Here is a 25,142-nt window from a genome sequence, read left to right as displayed (position 1 = left end):
CCCAAACGGCCCAAGGTATCTATGTGCATCATTGTTGTTGCCTCATATTTCCGCCTGCCTCAAGCAGTCCCTTTAAGGAGTTTTTTGTTAACATACCTATCAAGTTAGACTATACACCCCTTGAAGCAGATATATATTGCCGTACTCCAACCCCAGAGAAGCTATCGCCCATAACGACAAATGAATAATATAATACAATTAAGAGTCATTAAGAAATAAGTTATTTTACAAAAAATAATAAAATGTTTTTATTATTAATTTTAAATTATTATTTTTGATCAAAGATAAATTTTTATTGAAGAATTTTTAAAATCAATTCCGTTTGATTACTTTTGACTGGGAGAATATGTGCTAAACACTAATTTAAAATATTTACCAGAACTGCCTTTCGCTACCTATTCGAATTATTCTGTAAACACTGATAATTGACTATAAACACTTGTTAACTATTTTTTACACTATATCTATATAAAGTTGATTATTATTTATACTAAAATATATACATATTATTTATATTATTATATATGTCTTTGAATGATGAATTATTTACATTATAATCTAGGTTATTGAATATTATTATTATTTTAATTATTATTATTATTATTATTTATTATTATCTTTTTTATTTTCATTATTACTTATTATTTATATTTATATTATAATGTTTTGAAACTGAAAAATTAAGAATTAATATTTAATAACAGTATTCATTTATATATATATTAACTTTATAATTACCTTTAAAGTACTAGTACCCTAATGAATGATGAATGGGCTGAAAAAAAAGAATAAAGTAAACCCAATGAATGATGAGGGACTTGAAAAAACCCTCAATGTTTGATAAATGACATGAAAACCCACAATTAAAGAGAATAAACCAAACCAAAATGTATGATGAACGATTTGAAAAAACCACAGCGTTTGATGAATGACTTAAAAAAACCACAATGTATGATGAAAAATTTGAAACCCCCAATGTTTGATAAATGACTCGAAAACCCACAATTAAAATGAATATGATGAACCCCAACGAATGATGAGTGACTTGAAACCCCAATTAAAAACAATATAATTTGAACCCCCAATGTTTGAATGTCTCGAAAACCCAGATTAAAAAGTATATACTGAATCCCAAATGTTTGATGAATGACTTGAAAACCATAATTAAATTGAATATGCTGAATCCCAATGAATGATGAGTGACTTGAAAACCCCAAATTAAAAAGAATATATTGAACCCCCAATGTTTGATGAGTGATCTGAAAAAAACCCAATGTTTAATGAATAACTTGAAAACCACTATTAAAAATAATATACTAAACCTCGATTTAATAGAATATATGGAACGCACAAAGTATGGTTAATGACTCGAAAGAACGTATTGAAATTGAAAAAGAAAGGATTAAAATTAGACTAAATAATTTTTTAAATTAAATATTAGTTTCTTTTATATTTAAATTTAATAATAATTATGTAAATATTAAAATTATAGTTACCTTAAAATTATGAATACAGAATGTAGACTTATAATTGAACGTGTTGAGCTTGAAATAAAAAGAATTAAACTAAATATGAATTGAATATTAATTTCTTTTATATTTAAATTTAAAATATATTTAAATATTAACACTTTAGTTACCCTTAATAATATAAAACAAGAACATATACTGAAAGAGATAATAATTATTGTAAGACATTAAATTGAGAACATGATTTTACCCAAAGAGAAAGATTTATAATTATACTATAATTAAATTAAATATTAGTTTCTTTTATATTAAAAATAATAATTATGTAAATATTAACACTATAGTTACCATTAATAATATAAATGCCCTAATACTGACATTTTGGAAAGAACCTGAATATACTGAAAGAGAAAGAACCTGATTATACTGAAAGAGTGAGAACTATAATTTTACAGACATTTAATACTGAAAGAGAAAGAAATATAGTTATACTATTTAAGAATTAAAATTAAATATTAGTTTCTTTTATATTCAAATTTAATAATATTTTAGTAGATATTAATATTTACAATTAGAGAGCTTGTTTTTGGAGCCTTGATAACTTCATGAACGTTTTTTTGTAGATTTGAAGAGTAATGCGATGAATAATTTAATCTATTAATGTTGATAATGATGAAAATGTTTGTCCAATGATGATGATTTTCAGTTTTAACCATATTTGATTTCGTTATTAGTCCGTATCCTAATGGATAATATATTATTGATCCATGTCCATGTATTTATCGAATTGGTGGCCAGCAAATTCTTGATCCATATCCAAGAAATCTAATGTAATTCCATTTGGAACGGTAACCGAAATCTAATCGGTATCCATACGGTCAAAATATTCCATCTCGGTATAGGAATCGTTGGAATTCAAATCATCATCACTATTTAAAACAGGTGGACGGTTATTATTATTATTATCATTTTCTTGATTATTATTTTGATTATTATTTTGATTTTCATCTTCAACATCGACTTGATTTACTCTCTACAATTAAATAATAAATTAAATTAATATATAATTTTTATTTATTATATATAAATAAAAATTGTTCCATACAACTTACGCAATTATAATCATTTTCTCTACGTTCTCTTTCTTCTTGGTCTCTTTGTTGTTGTTCTCTTTGTTCTTGCTCTCTTTGTTGCTGTTCTCTTTGTTCTTGCTCTCTTTGTTCTTGTTCTCTTTCTTGACACTCTCTTTGTAAAGTTTCAATACGTTCTCTTTCTAGTTGTTCCATATGTTCTTTTTCTTGTTGTTCCCTTTTTTTGTGGGTTTGAATATGTGGTTTGATTAGTTGTGTGGATGTTGGTGTGGGCTTGGTTTTTGGTATGGGTTTAATAATAAATCTAACATTTTTTTTAATTAAAGAATGAATCTAAAAAAATGAAAGATATTATGGAATGTGAAATATTATTGTTATTATGTAAAAAATTTTATTGATATTATATACAAAGAAATATGGGCGTGTGAAATTATATACAAATAAAATTTTTTAATTTAAAAAAAAAAATTTTTTATTTTTTAATTTTTTAATTAAAAACAAAAAAAAAAAATTAAAAAAAATTTTAAAAAAAATAAAAATAGTTAATAATAATAATATAATAAATGTATGAACCTCGATCCCCATTGTGTGTGGTTTTATATTATTTATTTTTCTTTTTTTTTCTTTTTTTTTTTTTTTTTTTTTATTTTATTTTTTTTTTATTTTTTTTTTTATTTTTTATAGATTGGGAAATTATTATTTGTGAACCCAGTTCGCATTCGTGGCAGATATGCATCATTCCACTGTTTTTTTAAGTTCCTTAATTTCATCAGAACATAACAGAAATTAAATAACAAAAATAAATAATAAATATAATTTTTAAATCAAGTTCTTAAAAAAAAACAGCATATTTTCACAAATATACAATCAATAGATTCTTTTTTTATTTTTATTTTTACTTTTAAAATATTTATTATATAATTCAATTGCTACATATTTAAATAATATAATTATATTATTTATATTTAAATAATTAATATCAAAAATAAATACCAATTTATTACATAATCATTTTTTCATTATAAAAAAATAAACACTCGAAAAGCCTCATATTAATTATTGATTTTTTTATTTTTCTTTTGTGAATTTTAATTTTAATTATAATTTTTTTATTTTTATTTTCTTTAATAATTTTAATTTTAATTTTCAATCCAAATTTTAAAATTTAATTTTTTTTTTTAAAAATTTTTTTTTCTTTTTTTTTTTTTTTTTTTTTTTTCTTTAAATTATTTCTTCAATAGTTTTTCATATCAGCTTATTATTCAATATTTTTCAATAATAATAATAATAATAATCTAATAAAATTCAATAAAAAAATATTATATATATTAAAATAATTTTTTTTTTCATAATCAACTAAAAAATAAAAATGGATATTCCATCAATTATTATTTTCACTTTTATTTTTGCCTTAGCATATTATTTATTCTCATCAATGTTTTGCTCTATTGGCAAAAGCAATTTTTAAAAAAAATAATAATAATAACAACAATAATAATAATAAATAAAAATAAAAATTTAATAAAATCAGTAGCAATTTCAATAGTTAAAACAATAGCAAAAGGAATTGCAATAGTAATATTAATAGTTATAGCAATTATTATTTCATTATCATTAGAAATAATAACACCAATAGCAATAGTAATAGTAATAGTTTTAATAATAGCAATGGTAATAGCAATATCCATTGCAGTAACAATAGCAATAGCAAAATTAATAATAAAAGTATTATCAATAGTAATAGCAATAGTTATAACCATAATAATAATAATAATAATTTTTTAGAAAAAATTATATACCTACCTTAGAACAACTAGACCTCTATCCCACATATTGGGAATTAAAAAAATTTTACTTAGTATCATCATCATCATCATCAGCATCCTCACCGGCATTCTTTTTGGTCCTCAGCATTATCATCATTAGCAGCATTCATCATTTTTAGTAGGCTCCAAGAAATGAATATCCATGCGTCTTTTGTATATTAAAAACTATAAATTCCAGATGCTTCTTTCCATTCACTTGGAGTATCATTAACTCTTTTAAAAAGATTTCCCATTATACATTTTTTTTATTAATTAAAGGTAAATATTAAAATAAAAAAATTAGTAAATTAACTTATAACTAATATTTATAAAGTTATAGAGTAAATATTGGTTCAATAATCAACACTTCAACTTTCATTCCAAGTATCACCATTAGAACTCATAGTTGATCAAAAATCTCTTTAATGAAGTACTTGCTCTTAATTATTCAATTTAATTATACAAATAATATTTTTTAATTAATTATAAAAAATAAATAAATAAAAAATTAAATAAAAAATAAAAAAAAAAAGAATTTGAGAGAAATTATTATACATTGTACAATGAAACTCACACAAAAAAAATGATTATTTAAAATTAATTAAAAAATAATTAAATCAAAACACTATTTACACAAGCATTAGATAATGGTTTCATTATGGTTAGAGGCAACAAAACAGCAGTGGAAGGAGCAAAGTTTTTAGGATAATGTATTTTTAGTTTAAGCATTATTACAGTGCCAGGATTATATATATGTAGACCCCCCAACTTTTATTAAATCATTTATAAAATATGATCTACCAATAATAATTTATATATGACGAACCTTACCGCCAATAATAATTAATATTTAAAAATAAATCGTTAGGAGTGAGTGTGGGTAAAATAAAAAAATAAAAAAAAAAAATTTCTATATTTTTTACCACATTTTTATTTTTAAAATTTTTATATTTTTTTTATCATTAATTTAATAATTAAGTGTTAGTATAAGTTTAAAAATTATATATAGTAAATAAACAAAATGAGGTTAAGTGATGAAGTTCCATACTCAATATTATCATATAAAAACATAGGTCACAAGTCGAACTCAAAAATTGCAAAAAAATTGGAGTGCATAAATCAACAGTAGCAAAAACATTAGAAATGGTAGAACAAACAGGCACAATCAATGACCGTAAATGTCATGGGAGAAAATAAAGTTTGACGAACTTGATAAACGTGATTTATGTTTCAATTTTTAAAATAGTAAATTTAACAATATAAAATAAAGTATAATTTGGTATGAACAAAATAGATTTGGAACAATATCATACAAGTCAGTAAGAATTATATTAAAGAGATATAACATAATATATAAAAAGAAAGTTAAGAATCCTTCATTGATTAGACATAATAGCAGAAAAAGATTTTTTTTGAAGTTGTGCATATAAATTTTTTTGTGGAATAATTAGGGAGAAAAATTTAGCTAAGTTTGACTAAAAAAAAAAAAATTTCTGAGTTTCCCCCACTCCCACACCCACCCACTTGACTAATTTTTTCATTTTAAAAACTTAGAAAAAAAAAAAAAAAACTTCAAATTACATTATTTTTTTTTATGAAAAAAGTTTAAAATTCTTGTAAAATTTTATTTAATCATACCATTTTTGAAATATTTGAATAATTATAAATGACAGAGTTTTAGACAATATCTACTCTTGAAATGTTTGCCCATTCCCTTAATAACACACATTGTTCTATTCTTTCCCAACCCAAATTTGATCTGTTGTCTGTAACCAACAATTTAGCACCCGAAAATGTTCTTTCAATTTCAACGGACGAAGAAGCAACTGAAAGTACATTTCTTACAATTGAATATAATGTTGGATATTTAATACTATTTTCTTTCCAATATTTTATTGTATCATTTCTATGATCTAAACTTTCTTTATACTTTGAAATATATGTATTTGTTTCTTTTTTTTCTTCAATAAGCATTTAAATTAAAGGTTCATCATAGTTGCTATATACCCTCTCTTTGGCAAAGTGATAACCTAGAGTATTTATTGTATCATTTGAAAGATTGTTTTTTTCTCTATATTTTTTTGCTGCTAAACATTTACCATCTATTAAAAATAAGATATTAATATAATTTTTTAATCAATAAATTAAATAATAATATGTATACTTTACCATTTGTAAAATGATATCTAATGCTATGGATGTTGATAGCTTTTTGTCTAGATCTTAAATTGAATTTCTTGTGGTAATAGGTCTTTTATTTGTTCCTTCCATTGATATTAAGTTATTAATATTAAAATATATTTATTTTTTATAATTTTATATTTATTAATGTTATTATTTATTAATTTATTTTTATTTTTTTAAAATATAATAATTTTTTATATTTTTATATTAATAAATTTTGATATTGATATATAAAAAAAAATTTTATTAAATTTATTTATTTTTAATTTTAAATATTGCGCTTAATTATATAACTGCTATATTGTAATAAAATATATTTAAAAATCCTCTTAACAATATTTATGTGTATTAATAAAAAAAAAAAAAAATTTTAAAAAAAAATTAAAAAAAATTTTAAAAAAAAAAAAAAAAAAGGGGGAAACAACCACACATTACTATATACATTAATTGATTATGATTTAACTGTTTTTTTATTGATTTTTATACACCTTTTAAATTAAAAACTTTTTTTTTTGTTTTTAAAACTTGGAAAAATAAAAAAAAAACTAAAACTCAGAAATTGACTTTAAAAATGGAACTTATAGACCCCGAACTTAGAAACCCTTTTTTTCAAAAAATAAACTAAATTTTCTACCCTAGGAATAATGAGAAAATTATATGTTTGTGGATGAAGTAAAGTTCCAATATAAAAATAATAACCATGGTAGGTCTTCTTGGGCTTATGACACTAATGTTTTACTAGAATCACGTATCAAGACAAATTTTAGAAAGGGTTAATTAAATATTTTTGGAAATTTTCTTTATTTTGGTCCAATTTATTTATTCATTTATCAAATGGATTTTGAACTAAACAATATCTTGATATTATAAAAAACGATACACAAATAAATTTAGAATAATATGCAGATATAAATAAAGTGCCTAAGAGGTTGCCAATCATTTGTCATGACCACTGTAGTTCGCATACAGCAAAGATAGTGAAACAATATTTAGAAGAAAATAATATACAAGTTTATCCATTACCACCCTACAGTCTAGATATTAATATAATTAAAAATCTTTGGTCAATTATCAAAGAAAGGGTATCAAAAAAGATGTTTGGTAACCCATCACAAGACCAAGTTCAGGTATGTCAAGATGCATTTCATTCAATAGAAAAATCAATTATAAAATCATTATATGAATCACTCCCTGACCGAATGGATGCCATATTAAAAGCACATGGAGGGTATACTAAATATTAAATAATAATAATCATTTATATATAATTGAAAAAAAAAAAAAATAAAAAAAAAAAAAAAATTTTTGAAATTGAAAAAACGGATTAAATATTAAGACCCTATTTTTTTTTTTTTTTTATTTTAATTTTTAGAAAATAAACCAATATCTTGTAATATGATTTATTTTAGAGGTCATTATATAAATATTAAATATGATCTATTAATTCAATAATTATCATTTCCATTTAAATTGTTTTTTAATTTCTATGGATCAATATACAACTATTAAAGCTATATTTTCAGATTGGTTTTTTTAAGAAAAAAATGATAATTATTTTTATTTTTTTTTTAAAAAATATTATTTATAATTGGTTAATTTATTATTTATTTATAGTTATCTTTGTAACAACAGTTTTAATTATGCTTCTAAAATCAATTTATATAATTATTTTTATATTTTTTATTAATTATATTTTTATTTAATAAGAAAAAAAAATAAAAAACTCAATAGAAATTTCTAAAGAGTGGGGGTTGTATTTAAAATAAATTTTATATTTGACAGACACATTTCTATTATTATATTTGAAAAAAAAAAAAATTAATTGACACAAACTCTGATATATTTATTTGTTAAAAGCATTATTATTTTTATTTTATTATTTACATTTTTAATTTTTATAATTTATTTTTTTTATTATTTTTTTTTATAAAATAATGTTTTATTTATAAAAATAAATAAATAATTAAACAAAGATAATATAATAATAAATAAACCAATAATAAATAATATTATAGAAAAATGTAATTATCATTTCTTTATTTATAGTGATTAATTTAGTTTTTTTTTTTTTGTAATCATGTAGTCCTGATTTTTTTTTTCCTTTATTAGGAAAAAAAACTATTTAACATCAAATAATAAAACTTAAAAAAAAAGGGATTGTTGGGAAAACCGGGTTTTCAAACCCCCACATAATTTTTATAATCATTTTTTTATTTTTTTTTAATTATAATTTTATGTTTTTTTTAATTTAAATTTTTTTTTTTTTTTTTAATTTTTTCATAGCTTGAAATTTAAATTTTTATTATTTTTTTTTTTTTTCTTTATTATTTTGTCAACATAAAAATAATTATATAACTTTATTTTTTTATATATTATAATAAATACAATAATATTTTAATAACTACAATAATTTTTATTAATAATAAATAACTTATAAATAATAATCCATATCACCACTCCGTATTTAAATCAATAATGGATTATTTATATTATTTTTGTGTTATTGTCATTGGGGTTTCACTTTTATATATTATTCAACATTTATATAACAACACCAACAATACCAATACCAACGCCAACAATAACGCCTACGCCAACTCCAACGCCAACGTCAATGCTGATACCAACGCCAACGCCAACGCTAACACCAACGCCAACTCCAACGCTAATGCCAATGCTGATGCCAACGCCAACGCCAACGCCAACGCCAACGCCAACGCCAACGCCAACGCCAACGCCAACGCCAACGCCAACGCCAACGCCAACGCCAACACCAATGCCAATTCCAATGCTGACACCAACACCAACACCAACACCAACGCCTATTCCAATGCTGACTCCCCTGGTTATAGACAAAAAAATCAACAACAAAAAAATCAACAACAACAACAACAAATAGAACAAGAACCAGACCTAGAAATAATGCAAGAAAGTCTAAAAATACAACAAGGTCTAATACGACTAAAAAATTTGAAACAAGGACTAGGAATAATGAAACTAGAACTACAACACCTAGAAATACGAAAAAGAAAACTACAACTAGAACTACAATTAGAACTACAACGACTACAACGACTACAACAAAAACAACAACAACAACAACGTGATCTAGAACTAGTACAACTAGTCCGAAAAATACAACAAAGACTAAAACAACTACAACTATCACTACAACAACCAAATCCACAACCAACACCAACTCCACAACCAACACCAACTCCACAACCAACACCACAAAACTCACCATACCCATGTACATACCGTTGTAAATAAGTAAATTATCATATTAAAATTAACATCAAAATATATAAATAACACATAATTAATTTTTATTTTTTTATAAAATTTATAGATGGATTTAATCTTTTTCAATTTGGTATTATTCCTTTGTAAAAATTTGGTGAGTGTGGTAAATTTCATTTTTTTTTTTTCGTGGTGTGTGGGGGAAAATTTTATTTTTTTTTTCATTTTTATTTTCGTTTTATCAATATACATTTATTTTATTTTTATAATAGCCAAGGGAACAAACAAACAGGTAATTATATATATATATATAATATATAATAAAAATAAATACTAATTTTTTTTTTTATTCCTCAGCATTCATTCGTTTTGGTCCTCAGCATTATCATCAGCAGCAGCATTCATCAGCAGCATTTATATGCAACATTCATCCTCAGCATTCATCTTGGTCCTCATCAGCATCCTCACCGGCATTCATCTTGGTCCTCATCATTATCAGCAGCATTCATCATCAGTATTCGTCTTGGTACTCAGCATTATCATCATCAGCATCCTCACCGGTATTCGTCTTGGTCCTCGGCATTATCATCTTGGTCCTCAGCATTATCATCATCATTAGTATTCATCTTGGTCCTCATAATCATCAACATCATGAGCATCACACCGGCATTTGTTTTGGTCCTCAGCATTATCATCATCAGCAGCATCCATCATCAGCATTCGTCTTGGTCCTCATCATCATCACCATCACCATCATCAGCATTCATCATCATCAGCATCAACTTTCATAAGCAGCAGCATCATCAACCCTAAAGCTTTAGAAAAGAACTTTTAGTAAATCAATAATAATTAATAATTTTATAAAAAAAAAAAAAAAAAAAAAAAAAAAATAATAATAATAGAATATAATCTATTTGATGGAAGAAATACATTTTCCCTGGCCAGGCAAATATATTGGAACATCAATTAGTATAAGGATTCTGAAACATCATTAAATTTTCAAATAAAATATAATAAAATATTATAAATTTTTGTATAAAATATTATTAAATATTTATATAAAATATAATAAAATTTTATTTTTATAAATAATATGTTTATTTTTTACGATTTTCCTTTTTATTAAATATAGCTCTTCATGATATAATTACAATTGATAAAATAGTATTGAATAAACTCGAAAAAAACAATATTGTTTTAAAAAAATTTAATTATTAATTATTGTTGATTTATAAATTATTTATTTATAAATTCTTTTAAAAATTTTAAATAAAATTTATATAATAAGAAGGTTTCAATGGTTTCTGGTGCATACTACTTCTATCTGGAGTAACAAGATCTGGACAATAAATAACATTTTAAAAAGGTAAATTTAAAAAAATATCGGATAAAAAAAAAAATATTTATAATTATTTTTTATATTTTTATTTATATCAATATCAAAATTTATTAATATAGGGTTTAACAGAGAAGTTTAATTCAACTCACAAGTATTATTGATAATTTATCCACTTGTAACTTAAATTTTAAAAAAATAATCATAGAATTCATAAAATGAATTATACAATCATTTTTTAAAAAAAACAACAAAAGAAAAACTATGGAAAATCCTCCCCCTCGTAACTGAACGTTAGTCGGAAGCTTACAGCACCTAGTTCGTTGATAGATAATAAAAATAAATTAATTTAAACAATTAAAAAAAATAAAAATAAAAAGATTGTGGGATTTTAATTTTTAGTTTAAATTAAAAAAAAATGGAAATTTAAAAAAAATTTTAATAATTTTAATAATTTTAATAATTTTAATAATTTTTAAAAAAATTAATTTTTTTCCTCTTCTATTTAAATAAATTAAAAAAAGTAGTAATTTACCAAGATTCAAATAATATATTAATTAATATTTCATTTTATTTTTAGATATTGATTTATTGGACCATTGGTTTCAGATTTAAAGATAGATACCTAAACTCAACATCCAAGACATCAATTTTCTTTTCTTCATAAAAAACAATAAAAATAATTTTGGTGTCTCTGTGTTTAACCTATAAAAAATTATCACAACATTGCTAATATCCTACCAAAGAATCAATAACCATTGGAATTAATATACCAGTTGCAGTAGTAGAAAATGTTGTTGGTGCACCTCGAAACACTTTTTTTTTTTATTTGTAATTTTTTATTTTTTTGCATATAAAAAAAAAAAGTGGTTCGGGGTATGTTGCACTTATTATAGGTGGAAAATTAGCTGTAAATAAAAGAAGAATAGAACTTAAAAAAAGTAAACTTTAAAAATAAAATAAATATTATTTAAAGATGTATTACATTTTTTAGTCATAATTATTTTGTTTAAACCATTTTTTTTAAAAGCGAAGATGAAATAATAATATATCATTTGTAAAAATCATCTTCCCTATTTATAAAATAATACATTTATAATATAATAAAAAAAATGTGTATTATAATTTAATTAAAAAAGATAAAATTATATTTTAAAATTAATTTTGTTTTATTATTGTTTTTTTTTTTTTTTTTTTTTTATTTTTTTAGAAATTTTACATTATATATTGTTTATATAATAAATAAAATAATAATTTATTAAAATTAAAAATGTATATTTTTATTTAAATAATAAAATAAAAATAATAATGTTTTAAAATAATAAATAAGAGTTTGTGTGAATTTATTTATTTTTTTTTTTAAAATAAAAAAAAGAAATGTGTCTCATCTTTTTTTTTTATAATTTTTCATATAAACTAAATACAACCCCCACTGATTAAAAATCAATTATTGAGTTTTTTTTTTTAATTTTTTTTTTAATTTTTTCTTAATTATATTTTAATTAATTAAAACCCTAATTTTATACATTCAAAAAAAATAAAAATAATTATTTAAAACTTCTGTTAGAAAGATAATTATAAATTAAAAACTATTTAAAAAAAAAATAAAATAAATTTAAATAAATAAATAAATAAATAAATAAATAAATAAATAAATAAATAATTTCAGTTGGAACAATTTTATATTCTATTTCCATTTTATCTGTTTCTGTGTTTGTTGAAAAGCTGATAGGAATATCGCATTGGTTAAAAAAACAAAAAAATGTGAATGAAAAGGGTGGTAAAAAAAAAAATATTTTATTTAAAATTTATTTTTAAAAAAAAAAAAATAAAAAAAAAAAAAAAATTAATTTTGAATTTTTTGAATTTTTTTTTTTTTATTAAATTTATCATCATTTACCGAATTTACCATAATAATAATAATAATAACAACATATAATAATAGTAATGATAAATTTTTTTTTTTTCAAAATGGAAAAACAATATATATTAAGTGAAATACAAAGACACATCAGTTAAGGTATAATTACACATGTGATATAAGTTATACAATTTCATTAGATTCTTTGGGAAGTGATAGTTACACAATCTATCAGTTAAGAGTTGTTGAATCAAAAAGTAAGTTTATACACATATTTAAATGATACCATACCTATTTATTTACAAAATAATATAAATATATTAATTAATTTTTCATTTTATTTTTAGATATTGATTTTATTGGACAATTAGTTTCAGATTTAAAGATATTAAAATCAAAAAATAAAAATAAAATATTGAATGTATTAGAAATTAGAGACAGTTCGAATGGTTTTAAACAATGATATTTTTTAGTTCGTGGTACAATTGATATTGCAGAAAGAAACATTACAATAGATACATCCAACATTCCCAACCGCAGCTGCAACCACAATAAACCAATTCTACTTTAATAGAATTAAATTTAAACATAAGATCATTGGGCTTTATGGTCAAAAGAAAATATGGAGTTTATTAGAAATTAAATTAAAAGTAAGTGGTAATAACATTTAGACTAATTGATTATTGTTATAAAGTAAACATATGTAATAACACTTTAAATTATTAATTACAATACAGGCAGATGAATATATATAAATAAAATCTAGAGATATAAAGCTTTTTTAGAGACTTTTAGCGATGTAAATTTAATTAGTTTACTATACAGAAAAGAAAAAAGAACAGCTACACATGTTTGATTTAGTAGAATGTGCATACTCTTTAGATAATATAGAAGCATTGGAGTATTTCCTATCAATGAATGTACCAACATTTTTACCAAACTATACAATTAATAATAAAAGTTTTTCAATATCAATAATATCATTAGAATTACTATTAAAATATCGAGTAAATATCATAGAACCTTATAGTATCAATATCAATAATATCAATAACAATAATAACACAACACCAGCTTCATCATCATCATTCAGTTTAAACAATAGTAATAGTAATAATTATACAACAACAGTAGCATTAGCATTCAGTTTAAAAAATAGTTATAGTAATAGTAACAACAATACAACAACAACAGCACCAGAACCTACAACATTCATTTTAAAAAATAGTAATAGTAACTATAATTTAAATAGTAGTATTAGTGAATATAGCAATCTAAATAATAATAGTACCAGTTTAGCCCGAAGCGCAAGTTGTAGTAGTATAAGCAGTTGTAATATTAATGATAGCAATGGGAGTAGCTGTAGTAGCGGTTACAACAATAAAAACAATAATAGCTTTTTAATTAATAATAGTAATATAACACTTCCACCACCATCATCATACAGAAATTAAAATAAAGAGGAATTAAAATCACCAATTTATATACTACATTTAAAAACATTAAATATCGGTAATATTCAGGAGGCATTAGATAAGTTTAATTCAAACAAAGCAGACTACCCAAAGATTACCTATGAAGTAATGAAGAAATGTCTCAAGTATTCAAATATTGAAGATTTAGAAAAACTATTTAGAGCAATCAGTACATATTCCACAGGTACAAAGAATCAAGATGCCAAAAATATCAATAGGTAAATTTTATATGCAAACTGAACTGTATATCGAACAAACAACAAGGACAATTATCAGGTGAAATCTAGAGAATACGTATTTAAAGTTAAAGCCACCAGTTATGCGGAATTTAATTAATATATAGGTCATTTGTTCCAAAAGAATCAAAAAATTCAAGTATATAGAGGTTATTTATTCATTGTAGAAATGAAAATTAAAACCTATGCAGATTGCAACTTATGCCCGTAATTTATCTTTAATTAAATCAAAACATACAAGATATAATATAAATCAAGCTAACAGCCACAATAATAATGTAGATGGTGTCTTAATAGCTAAAAGTGAATATTAGAATATAGCCTACCCGAAATCTTTTCAGTATTAGGTTACATTATTAAAACAGGATTTTGGCAATCAAATAATTCAAAAATTAATATTAACAAAGGTTAAATGAAAGATTTTGGTACCAAATTAAATTTTTCAACACCAGTTCATCTCCAAACAAATGGTCATTCTGTATTAAGCACGACTAAATCACTCCATTTTTCGCAAATTAGGGTTATGAACCAACTTTTCAATAAACTGGTAACTCACCGCAATTAACAAATCATTAAAGAATGGAGCAAATGATATAAGCTGCTTTCAGAGACAACTTTAAAAACAAATGAACATACCAAGAAATACAAAGTAGGTGTTCAAATAATACCACAACATCAACAACAACAACAACCAGAAACAATTCCAAGCAATACCACCACAACAACAACAACCAGAAACAATTCCAGTTAGACCAAGACAATACTCATATAAACGTAGTGCACTAAGACTACCTGAAAAATCAAAACATTAAGAATAAGGCAATTAATCAAGAAAGAAGTGCAGCTTAAAATTCTGTTATCAAAAGCAAAAAACGAAATCAAAATTCCCAAAGGTTATATTAAGGAGTCAGAAGTCTTTTGGTGATTACCCTCATTCATCTGCTTCACAATCTGCTTCAAGTGCCTCCACCAATAGGGAAAATTATCAAGTATTAAAAAGAAAATACATTTCATTAGAAAAGCAATTATTTAAAAGAAGAGGAGAAGAGAGAACTTTTAGAACAATTAGAATTAGCCAAGAAGGTCTTCAATCCGAAAATCACATAATTAAATCAGAGATTACAATTCTTCAAGATAAATTCAGTTACCAATTTTTCAACACTAGTCATTATACTCTAGTTGGTATATGCTAATGGATCTATCCCCTCTATCGATACGAGAAATCAATGAAGCATTGGTTTTTAAGCAAACTGATGAATTCAAAGATTAAGCGGAACAAATAAATCTTTTACAAAGAAATCCATTAAAATCTGTAGCATCAAATTCATCAAAATCTAATGTTGGTATTTCAAATGCAGGTGCTAATAGTTCCAATCATCTCATTGAATACTTCAGAAGAAATCAATGGTGATAGAATCAAAGAGATTAAACATGAATTTGAAAGTTATAGAATTGCAAAAGAGAATTTAGCAATGGAAACCGTTATTGGAAAGTCAAAGAAATAGCAGCATTTTTGTTGTAGATCCAAGAAATCTCAATGACAAGCCTCCAACTGAAATGATGATACAAGCTGAACAACTTAAAAAATTAGAGATCTCTGCTCAAAAGGTTCATTTGGAAACAGTTAGAAATCAGAAATTGATAAAATAAAGAAACTACACATCCTAAGAGGCCAACATATTATTGGTTTAAATAAATAATAAATAGATAATTTGGCAACAAATCAAGAGAGTGAATCTAAATTAATCATTTAAACCGTGTAACAAGAGTTTTTAGATGTGGCAGTGCTAATTTAGCATCAATTTTATCAGGTTCTCAAAATAGCCAATCACCAAATTCTTCAGTTAGTGCCAATACTAATAATGCCATTGGTGGTAGAATTAAACCAAACATAACATTAAATTCAAAAAATATCTCATCATCAATTTGGAACTTATTATTTAAAAAAATCACCATCATCATCAAATATTTTAACACCACCATCACCATTTAATATATTTAACACCTCACCATTGGTACCTCCACAACATTTACCTCCATTACCAGTTCAGAACTAATAAATTTGGTAAACTAAAATAAAAAAATAAAATAATATAAATAATTACTCGAATCAGTTTAAGGTAATATAATTTATTTTTAGAGTAAATATAACAGCATCTTCTACGACGATGACCAATATCAATATCAATATAGCTTTTCAATGTACATATATATTCCCAAACATTACCAAAGACACCACCATCAAACTTTAAGATTTTAATAACTTAAAAAAAAATAAAAAAATAAAAAAATAAAAAAAAGAAAAAAAAAAAAAAAAATATAAAAAAAATAAAGAAAAAAGATTTAAAGATTTTATAATTAATTTTTAAAGTTGATAAAATGGAACTGATACCATTATTTTATTTTATTTTTTTTATACTATTAGCCACTCTTTGTAAAGAGTGTTTCCAGCTCAACCACGGGGAGGTTAGTATATTTGAGCCGACAGCTAACTATTATACCGCCACGCACAGTATAATAATTAGCCCTTGGTTTGGTAAATCTCAGAATGCAGATACCAAGCGGGCCCTACTTAATACCTATACCCATCAATATACCAAACCAGCCTTGATTCTTCATTTTCTTGTATATTCATATTTGCTAGCCTTGAATCTTCTTGAATTTTGATCATAAAGTTAACAATAATAGTAGGAACTTAAATGACCAGCGTGGAATGATTTTTTTGAAGTAGATTACATTGCTGAAGTTGTGATCGAAGTTGGATTATTTTATGGTGAGAATATGAACTTGAATTTGATATGAAGCTATCAAAATAATAATTTCTGCTAAAATTTAATATATAAGTATATTTTAAATGAATTAATAATCAAAAAATGTAAATATAGAATTATTAAGTAAATATTTTAGTTATAATGATAAGGTAGCATGCATGTTGAGCCCTTTGTTTAGCTCTTTTTCATGAATCTAATTCTGTAATTTGCAAATATTGATTACCTATAATATTTTTTTTTTTATTTTTTTTTTTATTAATTATATTTTTTTAAGCAAAAAAGGTATTAAAAAGAATATTTGAAATAAATAAAAAAATACATTTTTAATTAAAAAAAAAAATATTAATATTCATAAAATTACAGTATTTGATAAAAAATTTAAAAGCTCGCTTACTTTTATTTGTTTTTTTTTTTGTTTTATTATTATATGAATAAATAAATAAATAGTTCAAAAAAATAATTATAATTAATATCTATGCCATTCACCTGTCAGTTTTTTAAAGAGGTCCACATTCAATAATATATGATTTGATATAGCCAGGGCATATATCCATATTTTAAAGAAATATGGTTTAAAAAACGGAGGATTACCACGATGCCAAACACTATGTGAATGTCACACCCCTGCTCCCTTACGGGCCATTAATAAGGTTACTTTGACATAAATAAATAATTAATTATTATTATTTTTTTTACTATTTATTTACTATTTCATTTATTTATTATTATATTTATTATTATATTTGTTATTATATTTATTTATTATATTTATTATTATATTTATTATGATTGATTTTTTTTAATTTTATTTATACTAAAATTTATTAAAACTATTTTTTAAAAAAAAAATAAAAATATAAATTTAAAAATGTGTTGTAAAATTATGGGGCATCTTTTCATTAGATTTTTTAAAACACACATTACCGCCATATTTATTTTTAAAATTCAAATAATTTTAAAAAAAAATTTTTAAATTTTTCCCAATTTTTTTATTTATTTTTATTTTTATTTTTTTCAACACACAACAAACACATACAAATAATTTTAATAATGTAAAATATAGCACACCAAACCAAAAATAATAATTTTAACATTAGCGAAATATGTTTTAAACCTTTATAGAACAAGTTAGAAAATCAATACATTATTTTAAAACAACAACAATAACAACAAACCCACACACATAGAAATTAGCATCGTTGAAGAAATATAGAAAATAGACGCAGATCCACAAACATAAATTAAATTAACTTTTATTAATATTCAAAAGGCATATTTACCAATTAAAACCATTCAATACCCCCAACAGTATCTGCTGTCGTCGATATCATGAACGAAAGGTTTTTAATCAAAAATATAAATATTTAGCATATGTTTATCAAATGCACAGCGAACCTATTAAAAGAGATTTTATACTATTTACAAGTAATAATAATAAACACCAATCCAATCATGAACTATTGCTCTAATAATAATAATAATAATAAAAATAATAATAAAAATAATCTCAAATTAATATCAATAACTATCATAAAAAGTCACAAAGTCAGAAACTCAAATTCTCATATAGTATTATGCTTCATCCTTCTACTAGCACCTCCCACCATTTTTTCAACTTTATAAATGCAAACTTATAATCAGAATTGCCAAGTATTAGAACTGTTCAAGTATATAGAGGTTATTTATTTATTGTAGAAATGTAAATTAAAACCTATGCAGATTGCAACTTATTCTCATATCTTTAACTAAATCAAAATATGCAAGATAAAGAATAAATCAAGCTAACCACCACAATTTAATAATGTAGATGGTGTCTTAATTGCTAAAAGTGAATATTAGAATATGACCTACCCGAAATCTTTTCAGTATTAGGTTCTGAAGCATCATCAAAACAGGATTTTAGCAATCAATCAAATAATTCAAAAAACAATCAAATATATATTTAAATATCAAATTAAATAAATTTAATAATAGAGCACAATCTTTAAATACTCCAATTTTAGTCATCTATATAAAAAAAATAATAGTATTAACTCAATAAATCGATAATCAATCCTCAGTTATTAGAAGCCTTTAAGAAAGCTAATATTAAAACATTTTATAAAAATTAATAGTTAAAAATCAATATAGTGCCAAACCAAAGGCAGTCCTCATTAAGAAATAACAGTCACACCCAAACATCACCAAATTCGACTTATTATCATATAATTAATAAAACGCCTCACATTTTTTAGGACCATCGATGCGGGTGCTGCTGCAGGTTGTGCTGCCACAGGTGGTTCTACTGCGGGTGGTGAAAATGGCACAAGTGGTACAGGTGGTACAGGTGGTACAGGTGACACATCAACAAGTGGATCAACCAGCATATCAACAGGTATAATAGCAGGTAACTCTTCAGACTGGAAAGACTCTTCAGACGCATTAGAGGACTTTTCAAAAGGTTCATCAGATAGCAGATCATCATCAGCCAGTACATCATTAGCTATTGGTTCATCAAATAGCATTTCATCAGATAGTAGTTCATCATCAGCTAACAGTTCATAACCATTAAAAAAAAGAAGAGAGAACTTTTAGAAAAATTAGAATTAGCCCAAGAAGATCTTCAATCCGAAAATCACAATACCAAATCAGAGATTACAATTCTTCAGTAAAGAATCTTCCAACATTGGTCATGATACTCCAGTTGGTATATCAGAAGTTTCATCAGCATTGGTTTCTAAGCAAACTAATGAATGCTTCTTTAGAAGTATTAGTTTGCTTAGAAACCAATGCTGATGAACTCATTTTAAAGAAGTATTAGTTTTTTAAAGAAATTGATTAAAAGCATGAAATCGAATGTTGGTAGTTCAAATGCAGGTACTAATGGTTCACCAATCATCCTATTGAATACTTCAGAAGAAATCAATGGTTATAGAATTGCAAAAAAGAATTTAGCAATGGAAAAAGATTTAGAAACCAAACAGTTTATAGAAAGTCAAAAAAATAGCAGTAGATCCAAGAAATCTCGATGACTAGCTTCCAACTAAAATGATGATACAGGCTGAACAACTTAGAAAGTTACAAAATGAACAAATTTGAAAATTAGAGATTTCTGACTCAAAAGGTTCATGGAAGTGTTATATTAATAGTACCACCATCATCATATAGAAATTTAATTAAAGAGGAATTAAAATCACCACCAAATTATACTACTACATTTAAAAACAATAAATATCGGCAATATTCAAGAGGCATTAGATAAGTTTAATTCAAACAGAGCAGACTACCCAAATATTACCTATGAAGTTATAAAGAAATGTCTCAAGTATTCAAATATTGAAGATTTATAAAAACTGGGTGAGGATTCATGAAGTGACATGTACAAAGAATCAAGATGCCAAAAAATATCACCAAGAGAATATTATATGCAAAATGAACCGTATATATTTGGTGTACTATAAGAGTAAATGCAGAAGAGATGGAGGAGCTAATATTTAAATTGGTAACCATGTAATTTTAACAATACTGAAAAATATGTTTAAAACCTTTCGAGAACAAGTAAGTAAATTAATACATTATTTTAAAACAACAACAGCAACAAACACATATACATAGAAAATGGCATCGTTGAAGAAATATAGAAAATAGAAACAGAATTACTAACATAAATTAACTTTTATTAATATTCAAAAGACAGATTAATTAAAATCATTTAATACCCTTACAGGATCAGCTGTCGTCGATAACATGAATGAAGGGATTTTAATTAATTATATAAAGATTTAGCATATGTTTATCAAATGCACAGCGAACCTATTAAAAGAGATTTTACTATTTACAAATAATAATAAATACCAATCCAACCACGAACTATTGCTCAATAATAATAAAAATCTCAAAATTTATAGCAATTACAATCATAAAAAGTCACAAAGTCGGAGAAACTCAAATTCTTTCAAAGTCTTTCAATCTCTGGTTAATTAGCTGAAGCAAAATTCAAATCAATTACAAGTTCATGTAAAAATTCAAAAAGTGTTAATGGATGTACCCATTCAGCTCTTATAGACACTAGTGTGCACAGTTATCATGTATGAAAAAAACATTGGCAAAATAAAAGATTAAACTTAGATCCAACTAAATACTAAACACTGATGAAGACATTCAATCTAATCAACTATTTATATGAATCTTAATACATTTGCTTTGGCCCAAGCAACAGTGATAGAACAAATTCTATAAAGTAACTCCAACTTTCGCTTGCCATTCTTAAACAATTGGTTTAACAGAAAAGTTTAATTCAACTTAATTCACAAGTGCATATCCTATTGTAAAGAAGGCAATACAAATGATCCACAGTTAATTGGTATTGCTTTATTCTCATATAGATTGCTACTTATGCTGGTAATTTATCTCTAATTAAATCAAAATATGCAAGATATAGAATAAATCAAGCTAACCACCACAATTTAATGTTGACGGCGTCCTAATAGCTAAAGTGAATATTAGAGTTTGGCCTACCCGAAATCTTTTCAGTATTAGGTAATGAACCATCATCAAAACAGGATTTTAGCAATCAATCAAATAATTCAAAAAAACAATCAAGTTTGGTAATGTTTCTCAATTACTCGACAATCCAAATAGTTTAGGTAATCTAGAAGCCACCCATCAAATGGTAATCAAAGATCTTTTACACCATATGCAACAAGCCAATCGTTTACATGAACTTTGTAATCAAGTGGGTGATTTAGAAATGGATATTTTCGCCGCTGTCAATTCATTTAAAGATTTATTCCATGACTCTAAAGGTTCCTCAATATTAATTGTAGATTCAGAATTACAAAGTAAATTTATGGATGCAACTAGAAAAATTGGTGCACTCACTCAAAATCTATTTGAAAGTGTACGTCTTCAAGGTGGTCAATGTCAAGATGATGATCGTAAGAGATTTGCAAAAAATTTAGCTTCATATAAAGGTGGTGTCAATGCATTGGATGCATTAGCTCAACAAGCCGATGCCAATAGGATCAGGAAAAAGAAAAGAAATATTTAGAGAGTGGTTTCACCTCGGTGATAGTGCCGAAAGAGAATTATTAGCTGCTAAAACCATTGAAGATACGGCTAATTCTTTATTGGCTGCAAAGTCAAAGATAGAACCAAAGAAAGAAGGAGATGTCGCTGAAGCTATTCTGGAAGCGGCAATTACTAGTGCTCATCAACTTTGGTCGGTGCTGCGACATTGGCTCAAAGAGAACGTGTTGAAAAAGGTAGAACTAGTAATGGTGGTCCAATGTATAGAAAATATCCAACTTGGGCTAAAGGTTTAATCTCTGCTGCTAAAGTTGTCACTTCCTCTACCTCTCAACTTTTATCGCTTGTAAATCTTATATTAATAGTCTATCACAACATAAACTTACAAATGCTGCAAAGAGTGTATAAAATGCTACAAACTTATGCTGCAAAGGTTGCTTCAGAAGAAGAAATTGATTTCGATGAATTATCTGCAACAGGTTTTAAAGTTAAATAAATGGCAATTCTTAGATTATAAAAAGAATTAGAAGAAACTAGAAAAGGTTTAGGTGTTTTAAGAAAAAATGTTTCCACTAATCAAAATTAAAATGTAGTGTTTTAATTTTGAAAACAATTATAATAAAAAATATAAAAATTATAAGATAATTAGAATTTTTTTATTAAATAATAAGAAAGGTGATTTAAATATAATAATATAAAAATGATGTTTTAATTTAATAATAAAAAAAATAATAAAAAAAGACCATTTATATGAAAATTGTTAAAAATAATTTTAAAAAATTTATTTATATTAATATTGATTATATTTGTTTTAGTTGGAATTGTTTTAATATTTCTTTTTATAAAATTAATAATCAACTGGAATCACTTTATATATTTGTATTTATATAACATTACATACTTGATGATTGAATAGAATTGAATTTTTCCACAGTGGTATCTCCTTCATTAGATGATTACCAGTTGATGCTCTTTTATATAATTGTAAACTGGCCAAGTAAATGATGAAAATGATAAACATCAACTCTAAATAAATATTCCTTCAATCAGTTTTATGTGGAAGGATTATACCTGTAGAATATGCACTGATTACTTTAAATAGTTTTTTTAAATCTTCAATATTTGAATACTTGAGACATTTCTTCATTACTTCATAGGTAATCTTTGGGTAGTCTGCTCTGTTTGAATTAAACTTATCTAATGCCTCCTGAATATTACCGATATTAAATGTTTTTAAATGTAGTATATAAATTGGTGATGATTTTAATTCCTCTTTATTTAAATTTCTATATGATGATGATGGTGGAAGTGTTATATTACTATTATTAATTAAAAATCTATTACTGTTTTTATTGTTGCAACCACTACTACTGCTACTCCCATTGATATCATTACTATTACAACTGCTTATACTACTACAACTTGCGCTTCGGGCTAAATTGATACTATTATTATTTAGATTGCTATATTCACTAATACTACTATTTAAATTATAGTTACTATTACTATTTTTTAAAATGAATGTTGTAGATTCTGGTGCTGCTGTTGTTGTATTATTGTTACTATAACTATTTTTTAAACTGAATGCTAATGCTACTGTTGTTGTATAATTATTACTATTACTATTGCTTAAACTGAATGATGATGATGAAGCTGCTGTTGTGTTATTATTGTTATTGTTATTGATATTATTGATATTGATATTATAAGGTTCTATGATATTTACTCGATATTTTAATAGTAATTATAATGATTTAATCGATGATATTGAAAAACTTTTTTTTATTAATTGTGTAGTTTGGTAAAAATGTTGGTACATTCATTCATAGGAAATACTCCAATGCTTCTATATTATCTAAATAGTGTGCACATTCTACTAAATCAAACATGTGTAGCTGTTCTTTTTTTTCTTTTCTGTATTAATAAAATAATTAAATTTGCATCTCTAAAAAAAGCTTTATGTCTCTAAATTTTATTAATATATTCATCTGCCTGTATTATAATTAATAATTTAAAGTGTTATTACATATGTTTACTTTATAACAATAATCAATTAGTCTAAATGTTATTACCACTTACTTTTAATTTAAATTCCATAATTTTCTTTTGACTATAAGCCCAATAATCTTATGTTTAAATTTAATTCTATTAAAGTAGAATTGGTTTATTATGGTTGCAGTTGCAATGTGTCTTTGTATTTCACTTAATATATATTGTTTCAATTTTGAAAAAAAATATTTATCATTACTATTATTATATGTTGCTATTATTTTTATTATTATTATTATTATTATTATTATAATAGTACCTACAATGAATAATGATAAATTTAAAAAAATAAATATAAAAAAAAATAAAAATAAAAAAAATTCAAAATTAATTTTTTTAATTTTTTTTTTAATTTTTTTTTTTTAAAAATAATAAATTATAATATCTTCACCCCCAAAAACATTACTTTATTATAAGTTTCATTTTTTTTATTTTTACTCTTTTCATTACATTTATTTTTTTTTTTTTTTTTTTTACTCTTTTAATTTATTTGTTTTTTTATATTTCATTTTTTTTTTTTTTATTATTATATTTTTTTTTGTGTCAATAAATAAAACATTGAGAACATCATCAGAATAATTATTTTTATTAACACATTTTATTATAAAAGAAATA

The 25,142-nt window shown here is 23.7% G+C and overlaps 11 protein-coding genes across 11 annotated transcripts; 6 read left to right on the top strand and 5 right to left on the bottom strand.

Annotated features, from left to right (window-relative positions):
* Positions 1 to 1,328: 1,328 nt before the first annotated feature.
* Positions 1,329 to 2,185, bottom strand: DICPUDRAFT_81933 (uncharacterized protein; the record flags this gene model as incomplete). Its single annotated transcript, XM_003291201.1, has 4 exons — positions 1,329 to 1,413; positions 1,497 to 1,590; positions 1,720 to 1,744; positions 2,039 to 2,185. 4 exons carry the CDS (start codon positions 2,183 to 2,185, stop codon positions 1,329 to 1,331), a joined length of 351 nt encoding a protein of 116 aa, XP_003291249.1.
* Positions 2,186 to 2,328: 143 nt separating this feature from the next.
* On the bottom strand, positions 2,329 to 2,755 carry DICPUDRAFT_81932 (uncharacterized protein; the record flags this gene model as incomplete). The annotated part of the gene is made up of 2 exons (XM_003291200.1): positions 2,329 to 2,502; positions 2,582 to 2,755. The coding sequence occupies 2 exons, from the start codon at positions 2,753 to 2,755 to the stop codon at positions 2,329 to 2,331; spliced, it is 348 nt and encodes a 115-aa protein (XP_003291248.1).
* Positions 2,756 to 5,826: 3,071 nt separating this feature from the next.
* DICPUDRAFT_155837 (uncharacterized protein) lies at positions 5,827 to 6,339 on the bottom strand (the record flags this gene model as incomplete). Its single annotated transcript, XM_003291199.1, has 2 exons — positions 5,827 to 5,840; positions 6,093 to 6,339. 2 exons carry the CDS (start codon positions 6,337 to 6,339, stop codon positions 5,827 to 5,829), a joined length of 261 nt encoding a protein of 86 aa, XP_003291247.1.
* Positions 6,340 to 9,024: 2,685 nt separating this feature from the next.
* On the top strand, positions 9,025 to 11,795 carry DICPUDRAFT_81931 (uncharacterized protein; the record flags this gene model as incomplete). The annotated part of the gene is made up of 5 exons (XM_003291213.1): positions 9,025 to 9,814; positions 9,902 to 9,925; positions 10,065 to 10,084; positions 10,150 to 10,410; positions 11,709 to 11,795. 5 exons carry the CDS (start codon positions 9,025 to 9,027, stop codon positions 11,793 to 11,795), a joined length of 1,182 nt encoding a protein of 393 aa, XP_003291261.1.
* Positions 11,796 to 13,837: 2,042 nt separating this feature from the next.
* On the top strand, positions 13,838 to 14,443 carry DICPUDRAFT_81930 (uncharacterized protein; the record flags this gene model as incomplete). Its single annotated transcript, XM_003291212.1, has 1 exon — positions 13,838 to 14,443. The coding sequence occupies one exon, from the start codon at positions 13,838 to 13,840 to the stop codon at positions 14,441 to 14,443; it is 606 nt and encodes a 201-aa protein (XP_003291260.1).
* A 669-nt stretch (positions 14,444 to 15,112) lies between these two features.
* Positions 15,113 to 16,205, top strand: DICPUDRAFT_81929 (uncharacterized protein; the record flags this gene model as incomplete). Its single annotated transcript, XM_003291211.1, has 3 exons — positions 15,113 to 15,247; positions 15,567 to 15,878; positions 16,017 to 16,205. 3 exons carry the CDS (start codon positions 15,113 to 15,115, stop codon positions 16,203 to 16,205), a joined length of 636 nt encoding a protein of 211 aa, XP_003291259.1.
* A 310-nt stretch (positions 16,206 to 16,515) lies between these two features.
* Positions 16,516 to 18,186, bottom strand: DICPUDRAFT_81928 (uncharacterized protein; the record flags this gene model as incomplete). Its single annotated transcript, XM_003291198.1, has 5 exons — positions 16,516 to 16,632; positions 16,735 to 16,770; positions 16,806 to 16,963; positions 17,437 to 17,525; positions 18,179 to 18,186. The coding sequence occupies 5 exons, from the start codon at positions 18,184 to 18,186 to the stop codon at positions 16,516 to 16,518; spliced, it is 408 nt and encodes a 135-aa protein (XP_003291246.1).
* A 908-nt stretch (positions 18,187 to 19,094) lies between these two features.
* DICPUDRAFT_81927 (uncharacterized protein) lies at positions 19,095 to 20,015 on the top strand (the record flags this gene model as incomplete). The annotated part of the gene is made up of 2 exons (XM_003291210.1): positions 19,095 to 19,138; positions 19,706 to 20,015. The coding sequence occupies 2 exons, from the start codon at positions 19,095 to 19,097 to the stop codon at positions 20,013 to 20,015; spliced, it is 354 nt and encodes a 117-aa protein (XP_003291258.1).
* A 281-nt stretch (positions 20,016 to 20,296) lies between these two features.
* DICPUDRAFT_155830 (uncharacterized protein) lies at positions 20,297 to 20,482 on the top strand (the record flags this gene model as incomplete). The annotated part of the gene is made up of 1 exon (XM_003291209.1): positions 20,297 to 20,482. The coding sequence occupies one exon, from the start codon at positions 20,297 to 20,299 to the stop codon at positions 20,480 to 20,482; it is 186 nt and encodes a 61-aa protein (XP_003291257.1).
* Positions 20,483 to 22,119: 1,637 nt separating this feature from the next.
* On the top strand, positions 22,120 to 22,974 carry DICPUDRAFT_81926 (uncharacterized protein; the record flags this gene model as incomplete). The annotated part of the gene is made up of 2 exons (XM_003291208.1): positions 22,120 to 22,428; positions 22,657 to 22,974. The coding sequence occupies 2 exons, from the start codon at positions 22,120 to 22,122 to the stop codon at positions 22,972 to 22,974; spliced, it is 627 nt and encodes a 208-aa protein (XP_003291256.1).
* Positions 22,975 to 23,520: 546 nt separating this feature from the next.
* DICPUDRAFT_81925 (uncharacterized protein) lies at positions 23,521 to 24,575 on the bottom strand (the record flags this gene model as incomplete). The annotated part of the gene is made up of 2 exons (XM_003291197.1): positions 23,521 to 24,191; positions 24,551 to 24,575. The coding sequence occupies 2 exons, from the start codon at positions 24,573 to 24,575 to the stop codon at positions 23,521 to 23,523; spliced, it is 696 nt and encodes a 231-aa protein (XP_003291245.1).
* Between the last annotated feature and the right edge of the window lie 567 nt (positions 24,576 to 25,142).

The sequence above is a fragment of the Dictyostelium purpureum genome (genome assembly GCF_000190715.1).
Source record: "Dictyostelium purpureum unplaced genomic scaffold DICPUscaffold_266, whole genome shotgun sequence".
Taxonomy (NCBI): Eukaryota; Evosea; class Eumycetozoa; order Dictyosteliales; family Dictyosteliaceae; genus Dictyostelium; species Dictyostelium purpureum.
The sequence above is the reverse complement of the archived record's forward strand: the minus strand, read 5'-3'. Positions and strand labels throughout refer to the sequence as shown.